General features: G+C 44.5%; 1 protein-coding gene across 1 annotated transcript in view; it reads right to left on the bottom strand.

Annotated features, from left to right (window-relative positions):
• Positions 1–23,672, bottom strand: part of DCHS2 (dachsous cadherin-related 2) — an 88,495-nt gene extending 64,823 nt beyond the window's left edge. Inside the window, 1 exon segment of the mRNA XM_042829684.1 lies at positions 21,861–23,672. Within this exon segment, the coding sequence (XP_042685618.1) occupies positions 21,861–23,672 (1,812 nt within the window).
• Between the last annotated feature and the right edge of the window lie 558 nt (positions 23,673–24,230).

Here is a 24,230-nt window from a genome sequence, read left to right as displayed (position 1 = left end):
GAAAACATATTTTGGGATTATGAAGCATAGGATCCAGCACCAAGGCCATCTGCTAACAGGTCAAGCATCTACTTGGTCTGTTTGGTCTAGACAACCCTCCTCACTGTGCAAACACAGCCTGGATTTCTATCATTTATTTATACTGCCATATATGCTAGAAGAACAGAAGTGAAAAGACAGCATATTTTGATGAAGGAAAACCAGTTGTCACTGCAAGTAGCAGACATTACCAGGACTAAAACCTTATTTAATTGAAGACGACTCCTACTGTTCAGTTAAAAAAGCGACTCAGCCCATTCATACTCAGATGCCATGCTGCAGTTTTACATTGTATAGCCTGCTAAACCTTTGCTATGCACAGTTCAGAGCATAAGTATAAATCCATTTTTTCATTAACTTTAGCAAGTTTAGAGCTCCAAGAACCACTGTCAAGCAACAGCAGAGCACAAGTTTCCCTCCTCTGTGCTAATTGAGCAAACCAAGGAGCTATGAATAATATCTTTAATAATCTGCAATATGTCACCAAGAAATATTTTGTACAGACCACATTTTGATGATCTCATACCGGACCACATTTTAATTTCTGGGGGTGGGATTTATTTTAACATTACGTTTAACAGGATGGTTTGGAAAGAAGAACTAATTGACAAGAACTATCTTCTTGTTTGAGATGTTTTTCCCATTACAGTTCCATCCTGTGAATGATAATTTGGTTAATTTTGTAGGTAACATGTATTATTACATTAATTAAAATTAATAATAATTCATTTTTTCATCTTAAATCAATTAACATAATTACTGTACTTACAAAGCTGCCATGTGGCAGTCTAGCTTATTGAGCCTAAATGGCCAAAGTACATATCCTGAATGCAGAGCAGGTGTGTGACCTTAAAGCAGAACACTGGTGATAAAATGATCTTTAGACTTTGCTGGTATCTCTAACGGAGAAATTGGAGGAGGATGCTACAAAGGAGAGAAAGAAGAACAGCAGATGTGGATAAGCAGCCCTTTCCGCTCCTTCCTCTGGGACACCCAGGTCTGCCTTCAGCAGGTGGCCCAGTGGAAGCCAGTCATTAAAGCTTCTTGCAACAGTAGATTTTAGCTCAGCTTGATTCAGCTGACCCCAGGGCACAAGATGGGAGAGTGGCAGGAAGTAGATTGAAAACTCTTCCAGCAATAGCACGGCCTTAGCACAAGCTGAAATGGCATGGTTATATATGTTTTCCAAACCCTCAAACTGAGCTGCTAATTCCTGCCTACAAAGCACAGTGCTCAACAAACACTCCTGGCGAGGCTGATACAACTACTCATGAAGCCACCTCGTGAACAAGATCACTTAGAACAGAGCTTAACTTCTCCACTAAAAGATACGTAAAATGAAATAAGGGTCCTTGGGATGTATTTGCACTTAGTCAGATTAGTTAAAAAATTCTGTGCTTACTTCCACTCTCACTTGGAAGGATCAGTGAGTAAAAATTTCTCAAATTGATTTTGCTGTCAGAGAAGAAGGCTTTGTTATTGCACCTTTATAGTCAATAAACACCAAGTGCAGACTGCCTCTATCACCACTTAAAAATTGCTGCATTTGTTAGTGAATGTGATAGCTTACCATAGAAGCAAGGGTAGCATGGCAGACACACAGGAGAAGCCAACCTCAATGTATCATTTCTGAACAAAAAAAAAAAAAAGAAAGCATTGTAGAAGGTCCTCTCAGGAAACGTAATGCTTCAATGAGCCCAGAAAGGGTCTCAGAAAGGGTCTATTCAGTGCCAGCTGCCTCCCACACTTGCAACACAACTATGCTATGCACTGGACTTGCAGGTTTGCTACAGCAGGAAATCAATCATCTTCCTGTAAATCAGGAAGGAACTCTTCTTTAAAAATAAAGTTGATCAGTGCTGTGCAAGCTCCCCTTTATGCTCCTCACAGCATCAGCCTTTGACCTGTGGTTCAAGGTTATGTATTTCTTGAACTAGTGGCAGGCTCTCTTCTACCCCATGCTTCTTAGAATCATTGTATGGCTTGGGTTGGAAAGGATCCCAAGGATCACCAAGTTCCAACACCCTTGCTACCTCAGTCATAGGCAACAAGGAATTCAACTGACTTCTTATTCTCATGCATATACCCTTGAAAAACATGTATTCTGTTCCCATCCATTAAAAATTAGGTTTAGCAGTGACTGTAGCTGATGGTACGAGAGTGGCTTAACAGTGCTCTGCGCCTTTCTTCTCATTTTGTTTTCAACAGTATGGAGAGGCTCTCCAGCACTTTGTGACCGGCTTTTCTGGACACATCAGCACAGGTAGCCAATATTTCTGTCACTCTAACTGCTTGTTTAAAGGGTCTGCCAAATTTTAACAAATATGCAAAGCCTTCCAAGCCCTCTTCCCTTGTGAATACCTGTTTATATGTTTATGAGCAAAATAACACTGCTAATAACATCCGAGTCATCAGTGAGCAACTCAGCCTGGCGCTGAGAAGCATGGCCTGCACTGCTTTCACCAGCTCCCTGCAACACCCATGCCCTAACCATTAAAAACAACAGTCTTTCTCCCAACGAAAGCATGTATTTTGTGTAACTGTAGCCTTATAAATTATAGCCAATTCAAATTTCTTCAAGTAAGAAGATGAGAGTTCTCTTAGTTCATTTCTGCTTTTATGGAAAATTGAAAACACTGCCAAACTCACAGCTTGAGTAATGTATTCATAGCACTTTAAAATATTTTCATACTCTGTTCATTGCAAACATAAAAATTGGCAAGGGATCTCTATATATTCTAATAATTGGTGCAGAAATGAAGCCTTTAACAAACTGGAGAGAAATCTCCCCCCCTTCCCTTTTTTCACATACACACCATTTTTTCCCCATTACTCCAATGTTCCATGTCTGTCCCCAGCTGTTTTTTGCTCTATACAGCTCTCAGGCAGTTTAGAGACTTGACCAAAAAGCAGAACTGTAAGCAATTCAGAAAAATCAAAAGGCAAGAAATAGGCAAAACCTTAACCTGAAGAGCATGACATCAAACAAAACAGAGCATGCTAACAAAAAAGATGCTTTTTAAAAAAAAATTATTTTAAAATTAAAAACTGCATGCAATAGATGTGAGTAACTAAACCAGTAATTTCCTTAAGCCAGGTATGTTTTACAAACAACTCAGATGGCCCAGTTTTTGAGTACGTGGAGGAAGCAGAGCACCACCCAAAAGGGTAAAGGACATCATGACAACCCATGACGTTCAAACAAGATGCAGAAGTACCACAAAGCTGCCACTCTACACTTTGCACAAACTAATCTAAAAGTAAAGCTCTTAAACATGCTCACTGTCTAAAGCAGAGCTTACCATAAATTACTTCCTGCTCCCAAACTACAAATCCTGATTAGTTTAATGAGAATTTTGCTCGAGTGGAAACTCTGCTCAAGGAGAACTCCATTCAATGAACAACTAGTAAAATTTACTTGATAGTCATCGTGCCAAACAAACCTCACGTATGATGAATGAACATGACTGTGCATAACACACCCTTCCATAAGCCACAAATCTTTAGATGAGCACAGAACATCCAGGTGGTTAACTATCCTGTCTCAGAATTACGGGGCCAGAAGTACGTGAACTCCCTTCGCACACCAGGTGTATGCTGGCCACAGGCTAGCTGGATGTCTGCATGAAATTGTGGGGTGCACCAGCCTTTCCTCTGCTGTGGTCCCTCTCTGTTAATACGCAACTCCGTTTATGTGACAGCCACAATGCATACAAGCCAGGATATACAGCTGGATGGTGCCATACTGCAAACAGATTTAATCTTTTTCATCTAAAAACCACAACAGAACACACCTTCATCAGATGGGACCCAGGAACTGAAAAGGGTCCCATAGGAGCTGAAGTGACCCCATGGGCTGAAACAGCTATTCTGCTGGGCCATATCCACCCCACAGCTGAGAAAACCCAAATTACAGAATTTTACAGCCCAGAACAGTACAGAGCCAGCTAGCAGGGTCAAATCAAGAATGGGAAGAGAATGACAAATGTCGTAGTCAATAAACCTGCTGCAGAAGTAGATCCTGTCCCATTAGTGTTCACCAACAAGTTTTCCTGCATAAAGGGAGAGTTTTTAAATAGCACAGCCAGTTGAGCCAAGACACACCACAGAACAAAAGGATCACCATTGTGGGAGTCGTTCACGCATGCCTACAGGCACAGAACGCAGCTCGGTTTTATGGCATCACATCTAAAGAGGGCACACTGCATGCCAATGGCATATTTTAATTAATGAATGCAACAGATCTGTAAAGCTCCAGGAAGGAAATGAAAAAGTCTGACAGGGTATAACTTGGCCACATCATTTACAAAGATGGAAGCATCCCTTTTCGTTTTCCTCACTCTGATAAGGAGGTCTCCCACAAACAACACAGTGGAGCCCTGCACAGTCCCTATACTTCTTGTGCAACAGAATTGTTTTGAAATGGGAGTTTATCAAACTGAGATGGCTACATCTGATTGCTCAGCTCCAGACTTTTCTCAAGTCATCTGCTCTCTCTTAGGAAAAGGAGGTACTGCATTCTGAGGATTGGAGACATGTCCAACTGGGGAAAGCAGAATCTGTATATGTATGTCTAGAGAGGACTGAAGCCTCCCTGGATATTCAGACAGCACGTTGCTAATACTAAGTCACTAAGTAACATCATTTTTCTCTATTTTCTCACCACATTTTTGCTCAGATTAATGGATGAGACCATTTGCAGGATGGTATTTGGACTATAAGTAGACTGGATATTACTAAGCCAAAAGGATCCCTGTAGTTTTGTGACATCTGCATGTTAAATTTGTAGCTCTTCAATTCACATTGCTGTTAACATTGCTGCATTTTCTAGAGAATACCAAAAAGCACGTTATAATACAGAACAGGGAATTGCCGAATAATGAGATTTTGTTCTCAATCGCTCATGAGCAGTACTGGTACCTTTCCACAACTCTCATTAATCTCAGCTGCTTGCATCGGAACTTCTCACCAGCTAGTCCCAAAACAGATTGTTTTTCCCAACCTCACAATGTCTTGTTATCCCTAACACAGGTTTTCCATTCTTTCTGTGGCCCCACAGAGGGTGGCAGCTGCCCCTCACCAGCAACTACACAGCAGGCATGCAGCTACAGTCTTCTCACTAACCTTGCAAAACAAGTTTCTTACAGAGACCTGGCTCCTGTTGAATGACACAAGCAGGAATCGCAGCAGCTAAGCTTTCACAGCAGGACCATTCTGCTTCAGCCACACAGGAGGCACTGGAGAGCATGCAGTGCAGACAGGGAGATCCAGGCTGCAGCTCCTTCCACGTTTGACTGCAGTTTTCCAGCTCACTTGTAAATACCCTTATGCATTTCATTCTCAAGATCTTCCAGTGCATGCAATTGGAGATTTCTCATTTGTCCTGCCTCATTATAACCTCACTTTTTTTCCTGCTCCCCTCTTTCTTAAATGAAATTACAGCCTGTTGAAGGGGAATTATAAAGATTCAAAACTTCCTGGACAATGTCTAGCACCACATCTTTAGGAGTTAAAATGCAAAAAAAAAACCAACAACCTATTGCTGATAACTACTCACTTCCTCTTCCTTCTCCTTCCCACTGAAGGATTCAACATAGATTTCAGTTAAAGCTCTGGTCTTTCCTCTTCCCCAGAGTTCTGAAGTGCCTTTTCTTGCACTGCATGCAAACATCCAATCTTTCTCCAAACACGTTAAACTGTTTCCAAAGATGTGCCATGTCAAGATGTTTTCTACTCAGAAAGGATTTTATCATTTTTGAAATTACGTCTTTTCTTTTTCATGAACTGTGTTATGTTGTTTGACAACATTAAGAAAAATCTCCTAATATCTTCTGTAAACTACTCATATCAACCCTGCTATGATGTCTCATATCAACCATTGCAGATGATGTATAATCAGGCATGTAAAGCAGGCACCTTTAACAAAGCATGCACGTAGATACTTTTTCTCTCCAAAGGAGGTGAATATTTTCAAATTGATGCTGAGACAACAGAAAGGGAGGAGACTTCAGCCACCTCTCTGCTGGTAGCACCATTGTTGGAGAGGCTCCTGGACCTCAGAAGTTACAGTACTGTCCTTGCATTACAGCTACAGGCTACGAATGAGGTGATCAAGACAGCCCAGGCACTTCCAATATTTATCTTCATGGGAGCTGGCATCAGCAGACACTGTGACGGCCTATTTCCTCAACTTCTGCCACTTACATTCACTGCATCATGTCGTATAGAACTTGGTTAATTGGCAGATGTTTCCAATTTGGAAATACTGCACTTATTGAAACACCAGAAGCATCCAGAGTGCAGATCCAAAGATAGGATGCAGTAATGGAGCACAGGGCAGGACTGAAATCAACTGACAGAAAGGCCGAAGAATATGAATTGACAGTAGTGAATAACGGAAAAAGCACATGGTGTCTAAAGCAAGCATGATACATGTGCATCTCAAATTCCCTTTGGCTAAGAAATAACTTGGGGAGGAGGCATGCACAGCTGGAGGATATCCAATGTCCTAGCTCCAAAAACATAAAATAAAAAAAATTTGAAAGTCAGTCCCAATATCAATATACACATTTAGTATCAAAGCACAGAACTTTGCAGAAAAATGAGAACTAGGAATGAAAAGAGAGGAGAACAATCATAACAGGCAAAAAGCAGTTAGCTGAACAACAAATTTTTGAATGTGATCTTTCATATGAGGTGCCAAAAAGATGTATCAGAAACTTATTGAAGGATAAGTTATGTTGAGAGTGAAGTGCTTTGGTGGGAAAGACCTGCTCTAGCACAAAGTAAATGAAGCTTATCTTCTCCACCAGCTTCACAATTAGAGAAATCCATGCATTTCATTGTGTTCTGCAGATAAGTTTTTGTGACAGGAAGCAAAAATGATCTCCACTTAGCCACCATGTTCTGCGTGCCACTAAGATTCATAATGCTGCCAAACAGTATGCTCCAAAAGATCAGTAAGCACGGAAAGCATTTACAAAATACCACACAATATTTCTCCACAGTTAGTAAAACAACAGTTAGTCACATCACTGGAAGTGAAAAGGTTTGCCATACTGACTGTGTAAGTCCAGTGACAGCATCAGTGCTCTGCAGGCACACAGACATTTAAGAACCACCTGACAAACCCAGATCTCCCGAAGCACTGCGTGTTGTACATTATCACAGCCAGAACAGCTGCTGATGCCGTTCCAGCAGAAGAACCATCTCTCAACACTGGACTCCATTGCAGTCTGCCTGACTATTCTGATGGACTGAGTATTCTTCTCACTGGAAATAACGGAGAGGATGCTCCGTGGCCTCATCTTAAGAGCAGCAGTGCAAATTGGTCACCAATGGTTCACACTCCTGTGTCATTACACATTCACAGCATGCACACCGTACTGTACTTGGCCTGGAAAGCCATGGCTAAGTAGCTAAAATAATACTTTTTGTTTTCAGAACAAAATCTAGAATGAGAAACTATGGAAAGTAGGGAAAAAAAAAAACTTTCTCAAAAATATTTTTTAATTTCTTATACAGTTTCCCAGAGAAACCTAAAAAATCATTCAGGTAGGCTGCAGACAGAAGAAAAGCCCGCAATATGATCCAGCATGCAGAAAAATTCTCAAACTATAGTTTTCAAAAGCAACCTTGTAATTTATTATGAAATGAATGAAAGAAAAACACGCTTGCTTCAAATTCTGTTTTAAACTCTGCAATACTCTGCTCCACCATTTTTAATAATCCTTCCTCTTACAGAAAATTCCACTGTTGGTTTTTTTTTTTTAATTTGCTAACAATAGCTTGGGGAATTTTGGAAGAGCAATCGTTAACTTTATAATGTCATGACCATCAGTATTCAAAGAGAAAGAAATGCACAGTCTCTGCCTTAACAAGGCTCATTTGACACTCAGTATAGAAAGTGGCAGCATTCCATAGCAAAGGTATCAGCGATAAATGTGAACAAAGCCATGCTGGTATGTATTCACCTGATACCTGTGTCAGAACCAATAATGTCAGGTATTTCTCCCAAAGGTGGAGAAAATAAATGAGTATTAGGTATTGACATCATAATGCAGAAATAAGAAAGGCCTATAGTGTTATGCCATTTGCTTACAAGCAAGGCAGTTCTGGGGTGGAACAGCATTTTGCTACAACACTTCAGAGTATGAATAGCACTAAATCCACTGCATAGAAGAAAGGCTCATCATGTGGACTTAATCTCTGTACAAAGCACCAGCAGCTGTCTCACATTAATATGCTTAAACATATAAACACAGCTACAAAGTAGACATAAAGTTACAAATGTTGAATTGATTTTGAGCTAGTATGTAGTTGATATAAGCCCTTTCTTGTAACTGAACATTAGAATCTACTTAGTCTTAAATCTGCACTACTATTTAGGTCTTGGTCCTTAATTTCTTTGGCAGAGTATTACCTAATCAAATATATTTTTCCCCCCTTTGTCAGGCCTTAATCACTCAGTAAAGCATCTATTAATATTTTGTTTGTTGGGCTAACCTGCCCACAATTACACACTGCTTTTATCAAACTTTAAAGGTCACACAGCATTTTGCGTGCAACCAGACATGTCATGCGAACAACTGTTTTTGGATCCTTTCATGTAAACAAGCATAATGAGACTTCACGAATTCTGTGGGAAACCCACAAGTATTTCCTTAACATAGACTTGGTTTCCACAAAAGCCCAAAACTATCCATGCTGATGAAATCCTCCCTCTCCCCATCAGGAGTAATTCCTTCAGTGCGTGTCAGTGCCAGCCATGAGGGAACACACTCAGTACAGAGGTGATGCTGTGTGCACACTTCTAGTCTTTCTGCTCAGCTACCAAAAAAAGTGGCCTCTTTGATGGTGGTTTCTCTGACAAACAGCCAATAGCTGGCTTGTGACATTCAGCCTGATTCCTAAAAGCTAAGAGAGATCAACAAGTAGAAATATTCATGTCTTTGTCGTGTGTTACTTATATCTACAATCCAGGCTTGCAGTGTAACAACAAACTTAAATTCTTTTTTGTTTTTCCAGTTTTAAATGCTTTTGAGAAGGGCCTCCTTTGGAGCACACCATATTAAGCTCCCTGTTTCTTCAACTCCTCTATCTATGTCCCATCTGTAATACAGCCCTCCTCGTTCCCACAGGGTTCAAATAAGAAGAAACAGGGAGCTCTTATTATTTAAGTTTGACAAGAACTGCTTCCAAGCAGGAACTGCCAAGAAGCACAATTTCTGAACGTTGCTGCCATAAACACCTCACAGGGTTTCTGGGTTTGTGCTGAGATGGTTTCAGAGCACTTTTCAGAGAATCCCTGCTTCCTCTCCACGAAGCCACCGGGGAAAATTAAATGTAATGGCTTATGTACCACTAACACACCTCCTTGCTATCAAACATAAGAGCAGTATTTCCTACTTAACCTCCACATTAGTGTGGTTCATGCTTGCATACCAGAAAGCCAGATGAACCCTAGCAATAGTAAGAAGGTACTGATGGAAAAAGGAAAGTTGTTAAAAAAACGTATTTCTAGGATCACCCATATCAGTTGTGACCTCCCCACACAATATTAGGCTACCAGTTCTGCTGTCCACTTGAATTTATCACTCTTCTCAAATATTTAAAAGGGCAGAGCTACTCAGAGGGTGCCATTCCCATCACAGCTGGACTTAATCACAAAGCTTTTACACCACTTCAACTGTAACTGAGCAGTCAGTGGAACACAGGATGCCTGCCAGTCCTACAAAGGCTCCAAACAGAGCCAAGCGCAGCAAGTCGGATGCTCAGTAGCTACACTCAAGCAAACTTAATGGGTCAAAGTGAAGGTTCCCATTCTTACCTTCAGATCTTTTCACTGGAGTGAGGTTCAGCTACTAGATAAACTGCTTTTCTAAATGACAGAACCATCAGCAATGGTTCTGTTACTGATGTGATGCCTTAAATGTCATTTCCCCATGACAGGCACAAAAATAAAAGCCTTTCCAGAAGAGATGAGGACCACAAATTTTAGTTTTATCAAAAAACAGAAAGCAAAAACTATTTTCTTAAGCTACTCTGCTAACATTAGCTGAAATGAAACCTCCCCTGTACTGCACTTTAAAGATATGGTCAGTGCTATCAAAAGGAGAGCAAAGCTATCCATGTTCCCTTATTTCACTACACAGGAGTGCATCTTTACAACATGGTGATTTCCACAAGCCAGGTATACATGTAACTAGTAAGTTTAAACCTCAAAAGAACGTGTTACAATGGTAGCAATTTTTAATATACTTGCTATTGAACACACTTAAGTGGTTTTTTTTATACCAAGTAAAAACAGTATACTGACAAGTTCCACAAATTAGACTTCATGTGCTCCTTCTCCAGTTATTAACATTACACCGTCGTGTCTCATTTTACACCTGACTAGTGCTTTTGTCTCTCATGCAGCAGTGCTAATCCAAGGGCCTGAATAAGGAAGTTGCACCAGAGCTCTCAAGTTCCACTAAGCAGGTCAGCTACACTGGCCCTGGAAATGGCCAGCACTGTCTGCTTTTGTCCCAGAAGACAATGCACACACAGCTCCTTCCTCACTGTAACTGCATCTGCCACGCTTCCAGGTCCAGCATGGAAAAAATACTGCTTATGGTTTGTTTCAAGTCCTGCCCAGTGTCATCTTCCTTCCTCCAAGAAAGCCACATTTGTTTGTGTCACATAGCCTCAACAACAAAGTTGTACATGAAAACACATCTCTGTATCTATACAATCTCTAGAGAGTTGGAGATGAGCATAAGCAACCACATGAACATGTCATCGTGCAGCTACAGAGAACGATATCCAGTCAAGAGGAGACAGTGAGGTCTTGGGTTGCTTTTACACGGTTGTTTGTTTGTTTGTTTGTTTTTGTCTCTGTGGGTGTGAGGTTGTGTTGTTTTGGTTGGTTCCCCACACATACACAATTTCTTTTTTACCCCCTCCAAGCGATCAGGTTTCTTGCTGTCTAGGACAATGAAAACAAGCCTCATGGAAGCATGTAAGCCTTCTCAAGAGAAACTAAGAAACAGCTGTTAAATTTCACATTCTCCTTTGAGCCCTGATTTCACAGTGAAAACTCAGCATCCTGTTTTCCAAAGAAAGTAGGTGGCTTCTTTTTCACAATAGAACCTGACCTGTTGATTCTGGAGCTCCTCAAATGTGGGCAGTCAGGCACACTACAGCTGCTGTGCTCCGGAAGAAAGCAAATTTCATTTTGTAATAAAATACTGCCCACGGTCATTGTAAAAGTATAAAATGTGTGGCTTTAAATTCATTGTAGGATGGCTGTTGAGGGACTGTATCTGTTAGATACATACACAACCTATACAGCTGGTGCAGAATCTTTCTGCAAAAAACACTTGGAAGTTTGACAGTTACTGTGAACGATAATAACCTCACAAGGTTTTTCTACTCCTGCTGAAATACTGCTTTCACAGTATTCAGGTTTTGACTCCCATGTTAAATGTTTGTGAACTCCGATGGTAAAATCCAGCTGCATTTCATGTACACACGCATCTGAAGATAGGCTGCAACAAATGTGAGAATTCAGACTCTTCACATCACAGGAACATAGAGAAAAATTCACAATAGCAAGAACGATAAAGCAGAAAACCTTCCAATGGTTACTCAAAACTATGAAGAATTTATGCAGTAACACTAATGAAAATGGTGTCGTCAAGCTCCAGAGATCAATGGACATCTAAATGTCAAACTCAAGTACATGGAGTTTGGCTGTTCTTCGTGGCTAGAGCCACTACAGTAGATCGTTTAAAACACTGTACAAGTTCAGTATCCAGATCCAGACCTAAATGAACAGCAATAGTAATATTGTAACAGCCAACAGAGAATCAATCAATCATGATCAAATTAAGAGTAATAATGGACAAGAGGAACTGCTGAAAACTCTCCAGTTGCCTTTTTTTATACCTTTTACCTGTTGAAAGTTCCAAACTTGAGTGGGCAAGGAATTTAGAATTAGGATTAGTAGGACAAAACTAAACTCAAAGTACAGAATCATCACAGCCAGGAAAACAGAAGAAAATCGATGCTTTGGCATAACATAACAACATCAAAAGAATAAGAAAAGTAGAACAGTTGACATAATAAGCTTTCACATTTATTTGATTTCATGTCGCTTTGCCAACATGAGACAGCAGGAATAAAACAGACTGACCACCATTTGGATAACGTTGTTTGGGATTCACCAACTACACTGCAGCAAGACAAGACAAAAATAACACCAAAACAATCTTTGGTTGATTTAATTAGAAAAATCCCGCATACAAAAAAAGCATCCTAAGTTCTGCATTTGTTGTGTCAGTGTTACTAAGTGTTCCTGACTGCTTAAGCATGAAAATGCAAATGTTGCTGGCAAACATAAAAGCTTTAAGAATCTATTGCCGTCTGTATTATTAAAAGCACGTTTTTCACATGACCAGTTATTTAGCAGAACAGAAAACAAGACACCATTCTGGCTTTTGCTATGAAAAACTGTACCATAGTTCTATTAAGCTGATGAATACTAGAACACAAAAGTTTGACATAAACAAGTAAAAAGAAACCAAACAAGTAAAAGTCTCTTTATATATTCAGAAATGTGTAAGTGTTGTAGTGGCTTTAGTGTAGTGGAAGGAAAATACCTTTCCAGGCAGAATGTATGAGACAAATGTAATAATCTGAGATAGCTTCAGCTGCAAATCAAAGAAGGAAAATAAAGTGCTTACGTGCTCAAAGCACAGGAACACTGCATGCCTCGATAAAACATGAAAAACACAGAAGAAACAAAAAAGACTCCACAGAGAACTGAAAGCAATGAACTCCCACCCTGATTTCAGCACCACCAGTGACCCCATGACCGCTCAGTTCCACTTCACCTGGAAGCACATCTGTCTCAGTAAGGGTGGCTGTGCTCCATGTTCTGTCTTCTGCTGGGTTTAAGGCAGAGAGCTTCACCCAAGGCGGGATATAGAATCCTAGAATAGTCTGAGTTGGAAGGGACCTCTAAAATCACCTGGTTCCAAACCCCTGCTATAGGTGAGGATACCTCCCTCCAAAGCAGATTGCTCCATCCAGCCTGGCCTTGAATGCTTCCAGGGAGGGGGCATCCACAACTTCCTAGGCAACCTGTTCCGGTGTGTCACCAATCTCACAGTAAAGAATTTCTTCTAGAAATCTCGTCTAAATCTACCCTATTTCAGTTTAAAGCCATTTATTCATATGGGGCAGAGCTGGACCTCAGCATAGATCCATGAAGTGAGAAAGGTAACTAAGTATTATTTTTAATTCCCTTTACTTCTCAGATGCTGTAAAAATGGTTAAATAAAGACGAGTACACAGACACCTGCTGCCATCACCTCAAACCTCAGACAAGAGTTCATTGAAATACAATCTCGCTGAAGGAAAATAGTTTGTGTGACTTAAAAATATCGTGAGTTACTGAAAAACTTCCTACGTTCATTTAACAAAACACACAGCTTTACAGTAGCTAAAGAAAAACTAACAGCAGAGAAGCCAGTGACACAACGCTCCACTAAGTGGAAGTGAAGGCAGGAGGCACATTAAATGCGACTAGGAGAAATTGCCAGGGTGTGGGAATGAATACATTAATTACTTCTCCTCCAGAAATGGAATTAGGCAATTAGCCTCCCCAGGTATTACATCCCACTGAAGTGAATACAGCTAAGGCTGCATCCGCTAAGACTGTTAACACCTAGATAAAGCAATTAATCCCAGAGTAACTCATTATCACTCCCACCAAGTGCTGGGGAGCTTCGCCTTGGTGCTCCTACAGGGAGCGTTCCTAAAGACCTTCACGTGTTCATCTCCCCCCTACCACCACACTCGAAGTCATCCCCATCAACCACTGATGTTCAGTTTCCTCTGCCTTTACAGTGAGCTAATTAGCACAAGACTTTCAGCAGTAAAGAGAGCACTAAGGGGAAATATGCCAGCAGAAGGCACAAGGCAAGGGTACAAAGAAAACTGAAATTTTGTGGTGTTTCTTTTATGAAACAGAATACTGTTTTGCTGTCTGGGACTTTGGTTCCTCTTACAGGTCTTATTTCTTCATGGTAAAGTCCACGTTCTGGATTTCTTATCATGAACTCCTTGGGAAATAGCCTACAACCTTACTGGGTCCCACAAGAATATCACAATGATTAAGAACACCTTCAAGACTAGTATTTTCCAAGTGCAAGTCTACAACTGTAATCAAGGAAGATGCAGTCTGAATTGTACCTCTTTTCATTAATAAGGAAAACTCTTTATTCACAGATACCACTGAGCACAACTCCCTGCAGAAATGAGAGATGGGAGCTTAATTTCTGCCGCAGCCCCAGTATAAGTGAATTAATCACTGATTTATTAGATTAAAAGGGGAGAGAGTGTGCTTTATTTATTTTCCTTGAAAGAAAAATAAATGCTTTATTTACAAACGAGGCCAATGTTTCATTCAGCCTGGACCACCTTGCTAGTTTAATTAACAAGGAAGTGCAGCATGGATAACAAGCAGGAGGAGTTGGAAAGCACAGTGCAATTAGAAAGCTATGACCTAATTGCTAACACAGAAACGTGGTGGGACAAATTACACAACTGGAACACTAATTGAGAGCTACAAGCTTTTCAGAAGGGCTATGCAGGGAAGGAGGGGCAGGAGTCACTACACCAGCTGGCACAGAAAGACTGACCAATGTCATCTACCTGAACTTCTGCAAGGCATTTGACATGGTTCCAACCACAACCTCATCTCTAAACTGAGGATAGATGGATTGGGTGAACTATTCAGTGAATGAGGAGGCATTCAAGGCCAGGTTGGATGGGATCCTGGGCAGCCTGATCTGGTGGCTGGCAACCCTGTCCACAGATGGAACTAAATGGTTCTTAATGTACCTTCCAAACCATTCTGTGATTCTGTGAGTCATATTTAATCTGAAACTAAAGAAAAAAAAGCAACACTATACACTGCAGTTTTAATTTTTCTTCAAACTGAACATCTGCATCAATTTTTCATCACAGACAAGGTAGGATAAGGTGGAAAGCACTGAGCCAGAACAAGTGTGATAGAAAAGCTAGCTAAAGGCAGCACTTCTGGGATCTGAACTAGAAGAGAGATCAGTAACAGCCTAATTCTGCTACTACTCATTCTGTGCTGCTGGTCCGAATTTAAAAACCATACAGTTGATCCAGAGACTTCACCTAAAAGAACTTTTGACAGATGATGCCAGAATTACTAAATACTGATAAATCACCCTAAGCCACACAGACAAAAAGAAGAAGTTAAAAATGGCTCTACCAAATTTGTTTGTATTTTACATTTTTTTAAGAGTTTATCATATTACCCATAGTACTGACGCTCCAGTTAGACAAGACCAAAACAATGACAGTCTTCCAGTCCACCTGGAATCATTGGAAATATGCACAATGCTCCCAAGACCTTAAATCTCTGTTCTGCATTGCATTTTGCAAGGAGGTCTAGAAAGACTGCCGTTACGAGGAGAATGTGTGCTATTCCCACAAGCTCAGTAATTCCAGATGAGCTGTTTTTACTTCAATGTCTGAACAAATCCCACTTTCATTAGCTTTTAAAGAAGTAGCAATACTACCACTTTAATTTTAGAAAATAATTTGAGAAGAAACTTCAGTGGACAAATAGCTAATCTTGATAGAGAGCATGCAGGTATCCAAAGAGAATAAGTTGTTCTGCGTATATATGGAATGAAACAGCTTAAAATCTAGTTCAAGAAAGGGCACTCTAAGCAGCAACAAAAATAAGCCAAAATGCACACTGTTTTATCAGCATCCTCTGCCTTTCTGCAACAAAGATGTTTACTGCATTAGAGCAAATCTCTTCCCTGAAACATTACACTTCTTTCTCACCCTGCAAATGAGAAAAACTTATCTTAGACCACAGTTTGTTACCCGAAGGAAATTTGTATCAAACAGAACTCCTACATACCTACATTCTGATACTATCATTTTTTAAATGACCAGAGCATACTGAGCACATGAAATGCATATAATTGTGACTCCTAAAAGATGCTGCTGCAGGTTATGACCAGCTCCCTTCACACAGGAAGTTGTTTTCCTGCAGATGAGTTTCTGTATTAGTACTTGTAATGCTAATGACACGTAGCTTCACATCATTCCAAAACCATGTGTGAAAATTTTTACTTCATAACACAGCTTTTCTAAGTCAGCATCTTTCGCATCAACAGCAATCAGCTGTTCAATCAATAAATATCGATTCTAAGAGGGATTACAGCTGTCCTAAACACTCAGAAGTCATGAATTTTCTAGAGCATTTTTATAAGTAGGATGAAGAACATGAAAGATTGACTTAAGTCTCTGCAAAGATTTCACTAACAACTGCACACCAGAAAAGCGGTTTTAGTAACAGGACAGTGAGAATATCCACACCCCCTGTGACAGTTCATGAATATTCCCTGTAAACCACTCACAAACTTCGCCTGACCTTCTGTATGTGTTTTATAAATAGTGTTTTCTTCATGGTCTCACAGACACCGTTTGAACTAAAAAGTCTCCAACCATACATCCCCACCCAGATAAAATGACTGGCCACTGAAAATAATCACTTCTTTGGCAAACTGTATAATCAATGATTATACAGGTGTTATAATTAAGAAATACACAGGAAAGTTAGGCTTACTCTCTTCCATCCAACAGCACGTTAAGACAGCTGAAAATTTAATTTTGTGCTACAGAACATGTTTTATCGAGTCCATGCCCATGTAAAGGCACAACATCACTCCTACCTAGAAGTATCATTTGTATATGTCATCAAGCATTACACTGCTAAAACTACCAAACTGAAATGAAGCCAAGAAATTAGCTACCAATGTCCAAAGCAACAGTCTATGCAAAGATTAATAATGTTTTCCTAAATAAAAGTAATTAGGTGTCTGTATATCTATGGAGAATGTTTAACACATAGCCCTGTGTTAAGATGGAAGTAGAGGTGAAGATATCAGTACATTCATGCCTTTGATGACTGTCAATGAGAAAACCTAGTTTCATACAAATCACAGGTCTGCTATCAAGGCAGTCACCCTGCAGAGAGGAGAAATGGCTCCAGTGAACTGTAACTGCTACGTCTGGCCATGAGTTCAGAATTCAGAGCAAAAGACAACAGGAAAAACTGAACCTGTGCTGTAAAATCGTGTTTACTGAGGTTTCACATGTCAGTGAACAAGTGACAGTGCAGCACGTAAAGCAGCGGAGGCTGAGTGCAGAAGTCTGCTGCAGTTTCTTTGATTGGCAACATACATCCTGCTCCTTGGACACTGAACTATACCATATGTGTGTGTATTTATGGCTGTAAAGGAGAAAAACCACAGGGCACACACAAGCTGTTTGTCTCACACATGTTTAGTCAGACATTAGTTAAAAACTGCCCTTCCTGCCACCCCTTCCCCAGCACCAGATGTAGACACAGGGCAGTGGAAGTGTAGCAGACATAAGCATGACAAGCTAATTGCCTGCACAAAGTACAAAGGGGAGGAGGGAGAGAGGGGAAGGGGAGACAAAAACACCATGCAGGAGTCCTACAAGGTCAGGGCAGGAGACTCAGACAGCTGTCAAGGCTGGAAGCTAGTGCACTTGCTTTTATTATAGCAGATATTGTTGTTATCACAGCAGCTCTGTTCTTAAAACGGTGCAGCCTGTGAGTGCAAGTAAATAGGCGTGACAGTATCTTGAGATTTCAGTCACATCCAGCAGCAGTCAGACTTATTAGGGTCTGGCAGAAATGCAACACTTGTTTTCAATGAAGGAGGGAAAGAGATGCGTCTCTAATGCCATGCTGGCAGGTGCAGAAGAAAAACCTACTTCTGCACAAAGCAGCATTTCAAAGGCCATAATCAATGAGAAACTGGTAAACAGAGGAAAAGGGGTTGCAACAAAAGCATCTCCCTTTAGGATACAGACTCCTTACTCTCCCTGTCAGATGGTGCCACAAAGGGTGAGGCTTTGGGGTGTTGCTAACCCTGTTGTTAATGCCCTGCAGGGCAAGCTTCCCCTGCACACATTGCACTGAGTCATGTAAAACTCCCAGGTGGGTTTTTAATCAGACTGGTGAATTTTAAAAGACAAACAAACGCATCGTTCATGTTTTTTCAACATGCAGTTTGTTTTCAAGAACGAACTGAGCAGCAAAACACACTCAATATAAGGGCTCACTCTGTGACACAGCAGTTTGCTGCACCTTATGAGATGGAGAACTCATTTATTTCCCAGTGCTTTAAAACCTTCTAGCCAAGGCTGAGCCCCTTGCTGAGCCAGCAATTGATGAAAATACGATTTTTGTGGGTGATGAGCTGACATTCATATCTGATAAATGGATAGACCATACCCAGCCATTTACAGCTCCCAGTGCTGCACATTTGTCATGGTTTTATGACTTTTGGTTATCAGTATTCCCCATCATAACACCATGTAGTGCACTGGGAGTTAAAGAGTTAATGCTCCAGTTCCAGGTACCTGTCCCAGAAGAGAAGAACTACACACCCCAGCCACTTTGTGTTCAGAGAGGAGATAAAATCCCTGACAAAGTCACCTGATGTCTCTTTTCCCCTTTTGATGGTCAGGCTCTCCTCCCTGCTGCTCAACCTGACTATTCACATTTTGTCTCAGCATTAGTGTAAAGCCTTCAGTTTTTTTCAGACACTCTTTCTCTCATTATATTTATATATATATATTAGCTGCAATTTTAATTATATTGCATTATACTGCGTTGTAGTGTGTTATCTTGCATTTGATATCTTATTTAGTAAAATAGTTTGTTTCTCCTCAGATCGTGACCGCTGTTTTGTTTTGGGGCACCCCTCTCTACCCTTAATCCCTTCTCCCTTTCTGGGGTGTGGATCCGTGGGTCCCTCCAACACACTCGTCATGGAATTGGGCCAAACCAGCCCATGAACCATTGGCAACACCGTACAGATGTCATGCAGTTCTGGGCAGCCCTGGAAACACACACTTCATTCCACAAAGCCACTATCATGTATTGAGAAGCCACTGAACGGCTTCTGGGGAGCAAAGAAATATTTGCTGTCAATTAATAAACAGTAATTGCTACTAAATCTCATACCTAACAGATAAATGCCAATATGGTAATTGCTGTCACATCCCATAAAACAGTAATGTGAATTGGATAAACAAACAAGTAACTCTGAATTATAATTACAGGCTAGATGATCCATTTCTTTGCTGTAAATTTAGTTAATCCAGGCTTTTGGTCCCCCTACCGTCAATTATATTAGTGTTAAAAGGTATCATTCTGAGTCAACAAACAACATTTAACTCTCCTCTGAAGCTGACTTCTTGAACAGGAATACAGTGAAGCTAGACCTGTCAATCTAAGAAGCTAAATGACGTGCCTCTTCTAGCTTCCTTCAGTCTCACTTCTAAGCAGTCAGCTTTTGCAGCTCTTCACAGCCTAGATGGCTGGCTTCATTTCTGTTTCTTGTAACTGCAGGATGGGGAAAACACTCTAAAACTAAATTCTGCAGAGAACCCCTTCTCCTCAGTCTTAATTTTCTTTTTCAGAAAGCAGAGAAAAACCTGAAGAATGGCTGTATGATAGAAAGACATTTTGTAGATCCCTCTCCTTTGACACTGCAACTGCAAGAATAAGCCTCCTCTCTCAAACATGCCAAGAACTTTAAAAGCTCTCAGAAGGGAAGCATCCTTCTGACGGGCATTACGGGTTTAAATGCTGTTCTCTAGAAAGCCACAGATTTTCTCTAGAAAGCCACACAATTGAGGCCTTTCCCTAATCATGGAACAATTCCCAGTGCACCTAGGTTACCTTTCAGAACGTTAAACAAAACCTTTACTTGCTGTCACTGCGTTCACAAATGCCTCACAATCTCGCCATCAGAAAGGCAGTTATTTTTAAAGAAAGGGAACGGAGGAGCTCTAAGCAGTGAGTTAAAGCAGCCTTCTTAATGGACCCACAAAGTGCAAGTTGTCATAACAGCAGAATGCATGTAGGCCTTTATCGTTTGACAGATAACACGTGGTTTTTCTCCTCTTCTCTGACAGAGATCGCTATAAAGCCAATAAACACATTTGCTAATGAACTATAAAAGAAAATGAATTTAAAAACAAAACCACAAATAGCTGCTAACGTGACTGTCGCTAAGTCATGACAATTTATGTTCTCTTCAGGATGCCATTACAGTAATGCACTGCACTTTTCACAGGAACTCACATGCAGAATAATGTGAGCCACCTCCTGAGCTCCAGCACAGATCTGCAGCAAGAGCGTGCTTCACCTAAATCCCAACATACGCAGAGTGTATCATCTGGTGTAACACACAACAAACACCTGCACTAAGTTCGAAGTAGGATTGCACTTGAAAGCTGCCACAGGCACTGAATCTCTTTCTAATTCTAAGCTCTGCACAGCCCCATAAGGGAGGAATACTCATGTATGCAGGAGTATCTGGAGGACACCATCAGTATATAAAAGGGGGCTATAAGAAGGCAGGAACAGACTCTTTAGGAGGGTCTCTGTGATAGGACAAGGAGAAATGGCTTCAGACTAAAAAGGGAGATTTAGGTTGGATATAAGGAAGAAGTTTCTTACAGTGAGAGCAGTGAGGCACTGGGGCGGCTTGCCAGAGATATGGTGGATGCCACTTCCATGGAGACATCCAAGCTCAGGCTGGCCGGGGCTCCAAGCATTCTGATCTAGCTGTAGGTGTCCCTGTTCATTGCAGAGGAGTTGAACCAGATGGCCTTTAAATGTCCCTTTCAACTCAAACAATTCTGATTCCATTATTCTGTAAGAGACTGAACTAGTGCATCTCTGTCTTACCAAGATAAAAGGCACAGCCCAAGGAAGAGGTGCCAACCTGACATGCTGGGTTATTGCCATCTGCATTGAGCTTTAGGCCACTGCCTGAAAGAGAGACCAAGACAGCAGAGTGCAACTTCAGCCAAAAGATGGAAAGTCCTGACACACCTGGCAAGTCAGGACTCTGCGACACAATGTAGTAGGCAGAACCATTTCAGTGAGCATGGGGAGGAAATACAATCACCTAAAAAGCTTGAAAATGAAATTGTTACTGAGAATGCAACCTGTGTTACCAAGGCAGTCCAATGGCAAGGTGTTATTCCTCAATTCACTGCATTAGATGTAGGAGAGTGGCTCACAAGGGAGGCAATTGGTCACTTGCACTGCTCTGAGCCCACAGAGGTGCAGTACTCACAGAAGCACACATCAGCACGTGTCAAACCCAGTTCCAGCTGCCAGGCTTTGGTGATGCAGCCACTGCATCAGCACGGTTCTAACTTGACCAGTGCAAAAATAAATAAGCAAATAAATGAAACCGCTCTTGTTTTGGGAGATACAGATTGCCCCTTTCTAGGCAATGTATACTGGGAGGCAGACTCTTGTCAGCACGGAAATCCTGTGGCTATGAGCGGAGCAGAGCAGCCCCTGCAGCTGACAGGAGCCGCTGACAGCTCCGCGTCCCCTAAGTGCAAAGCCGTTCACTCCTCCCGAATTCCTCCAAGCAGCGGCTTCCTATAGAAAGGGAGAACCCGGCAAAAGACGGGATGAAAGGCAGGTCGCGGCACCGTGTAAACGTACCCCACACGGCAGGATTCGGAGCGCGATGAAGACAACCACCGAGGAAGAAAAGCTTTCCCCGTTTCAGCACCACGGACCTCACGCGGGGCCCCGGCGTCAAACGCGACGCGCTTCAACCGTTCAGGGCCCGACGGCCGCCCGAGCTGAGCTCCGACCCCGGCTCGAGGGCCAGCCCCGCGCCCCGCCCCGCCGCGGGCTCACTCACCTGCAGCGGGCAGCGGCCGGGCGCGGCGTGCTCGGGGAGACGGCCGAGGTAGACGCGGCGCTGGAAGCGGGGCTCGTTGTCGTTGGCGTCCTGCACGCGGACGCTGAGGCGGCACCGGGAGGAGCGCGGCGGGCGGCCGCCGTCCCGGGCCACCACGAGCAGCTCCAGCGCGGCGCGGCGCTCGCGGTCCAGGCGCCCGCGGGTGCTGACGGCGCCGCTCTGCGCGTCGATGCGCAGCAGCGCCAGCGCGCCGGGCTCTCCCTCCAGCGCGTAGCGCACTTCGGCGTTGGGCGAGCCGGGCTCGTCGCCGTCCGAGGCGCTGAGGCGCAGCACGGCCGTGCCGGGAGCGGCTGCCTCCGAGACGGCGGCGCGATAGTGGGCCCGCGCGAAAGCGGGTGTCTCGTCGTTCACGTCGACGACGCGCAGCAGCAGCGCCCGCTCGGCAGAGAGCGGCGGGGCACCGCCGTCGCGGGCCACCAAGCGCAGCGCGTAGAGCTCGCGGCGCTCGCGATCCAGCGCCGCCGCCACGCACAGGAAGAAAACGCCGGCGGCCGCCGGGCGCAGCGCGAAGGCGCTGTCCCCGCCGCGCAGGGCAAGCACCGCGCCGGCCCCGCCGTCCGCCTCGTCGGCGTCCGACACGGAGACGCGAGCCACGTAAGCGCCGAGTCGCGCTCCCTCGGAGACGCGCGGTCCGCCGCTCTCGGTCAGGAAGAGAAGGCGGATGGCGGGCGCGTTGTCGTTCACGTCCAGCACGACCACGGACACCAGCGCGGATGACACCTCGGGCTGCGCGCCGCCGTCCCGCGCCTCCACCACCACGTGGTGCAGCGCCCGCGCCTCGCGGTCCAGCGGCCGGCGCAGCCGCAGCACCCCGCTGAGCGCTCCCACCGCGAAAAAGCCGCCGGGGTCGCTCAGCCGCCGGTTGATGGAGTAGCGCACGCGGCCATTGGCGCCCAGGTCGGGGTCGGTGGCGCGCAGACGGCACACGGCGGTGCCCGGCGCCGCGTTTTCGGGCAGCCGCGCGCGGTACTCGGCGCGGCCGAAGACGGGTGCGTTGTCGTTCTCGTCTAGCACTCGCACGGCCACGTGCAGGCGACCGCGGCGCGGCGGACTGCCGCCGTCCCACGCCTCCAGCAGCAGCCGATGCTCGGCCGCCCGCTCGCGGTCCAGTCGCCGCAGCAGCACCAGGTCCAGAGGGCCGGGCGCGGAGCCCGCCGCCGGGGGTCCGCAGCGCAACGCGAAGAGCGGGGCCTCTCCCGGCGCGCCGCCCGCCTCCAGAAGCGCGTAGCCCTGCGTGCCGAAGCGTCCGGCGTCCGGGTCTTTGGCGGGCGGCAGGCGGAAGGCGCTGCCTGGCGGGCTGAGCTCCGACACGTCGAGCCGCATGCGGCCCCGCGGGAAGCGCGGCTGGTGGTCGTTGGCGTCGGCCACCGTGATCTCCACCCGTACCACGTCGCCCTGCAGCGTGGCCGCCGCGAAGCTGTAGCGCGCCCGGCGCTCCCGGTCCAGACGCCGCGCCGTGCGGATCTCGCCGGTGTCGGTCCGCACCTGAAAGTCGGCCAGCAGCGTCGACTCGCCGCCGCCTTCCGACAGAAGGAAGCCGCCCGGCGGCCCCGCACCTGTCGGCAGCCCGGCGCGGATGTCGCCCACCAGCGTCCCCGCCGGTAGCCCCTCGGCCACCGCCAGCGTCAGGTTGTACACCGGCCCCGCGCCCGCCGCCGCCCCGCACAGCCACAGCCACAGCGGCAGCAACGCAAGCCCCGGTGGCGCCACCCGAGGCCCGCTCCGGCACCCGACGGCATGCCGCCTCTCCATGCTCCCGGGCCGAGCGGTTGCGCCCCGAGCCGCGCCGCGCCGCCAGCGCCTACGAGCTCAAAGCCGGGAGGTCCGAGCAGCTGCGAGGGGCGGGCGGGGCAGGGAAGCGCCTCGCCGCCACCGCTTCGCAGCCCCCGCCCCGTCGGGGCCCGGAGCCGCACGTCACCGCCAACGTGGTGCCGGAGGTTGCTCTCGGGCGTGCGGGGCTCTCGGGAGCGGCAGGAGCTCCGGCGCGGCGCTCCCGGAAGAGGGCGTAAATGGGACAGAGATCCACGAGGATGAGCGGGGGATGGCTGCGCTCTGCGCGCGGTTTCCTCGTCTTAATGTTGCGCTGCCCGTTGCTCACGCTGTAGCCTCGTGTGGGATCAGCTTTCACTGTGGTAGGGAAGCGTGCGCCTGAAAGAAGATCCAAGTGGAGACTGCAATCGGCTTCCGTGAGACAAGAAATTCCTCCCTTTTTCACTACTCCAGACTCCCACATCTAATAGGGAATGGTGTACGGATGCATTTGTGTATTTTCAATGACACCGAGAATACACAGCATCATGTAAGTGCGAG

This window comes from Centrocercus urophasianus, unplaced genomic scaffold, assembly GCF_019232065.1.
Source record: "Centrocercus urophasianus isolate 14NV4802_14NV808 unplaced genomic scaffold, USGS_Curo_1.0 seq_32, whole genome shotgun sequence".
Lineage (NCBI taxonomy): Eukaryota > Metazoa > Chordata > Aves > Galliformes > Phasianidae > Centrocercus > Centrocercus urophasianus.
Note: the sequence above shows the minus strand (reverse complement) of the source record. Positions and strands in the feature narration are given on the sequence as shown.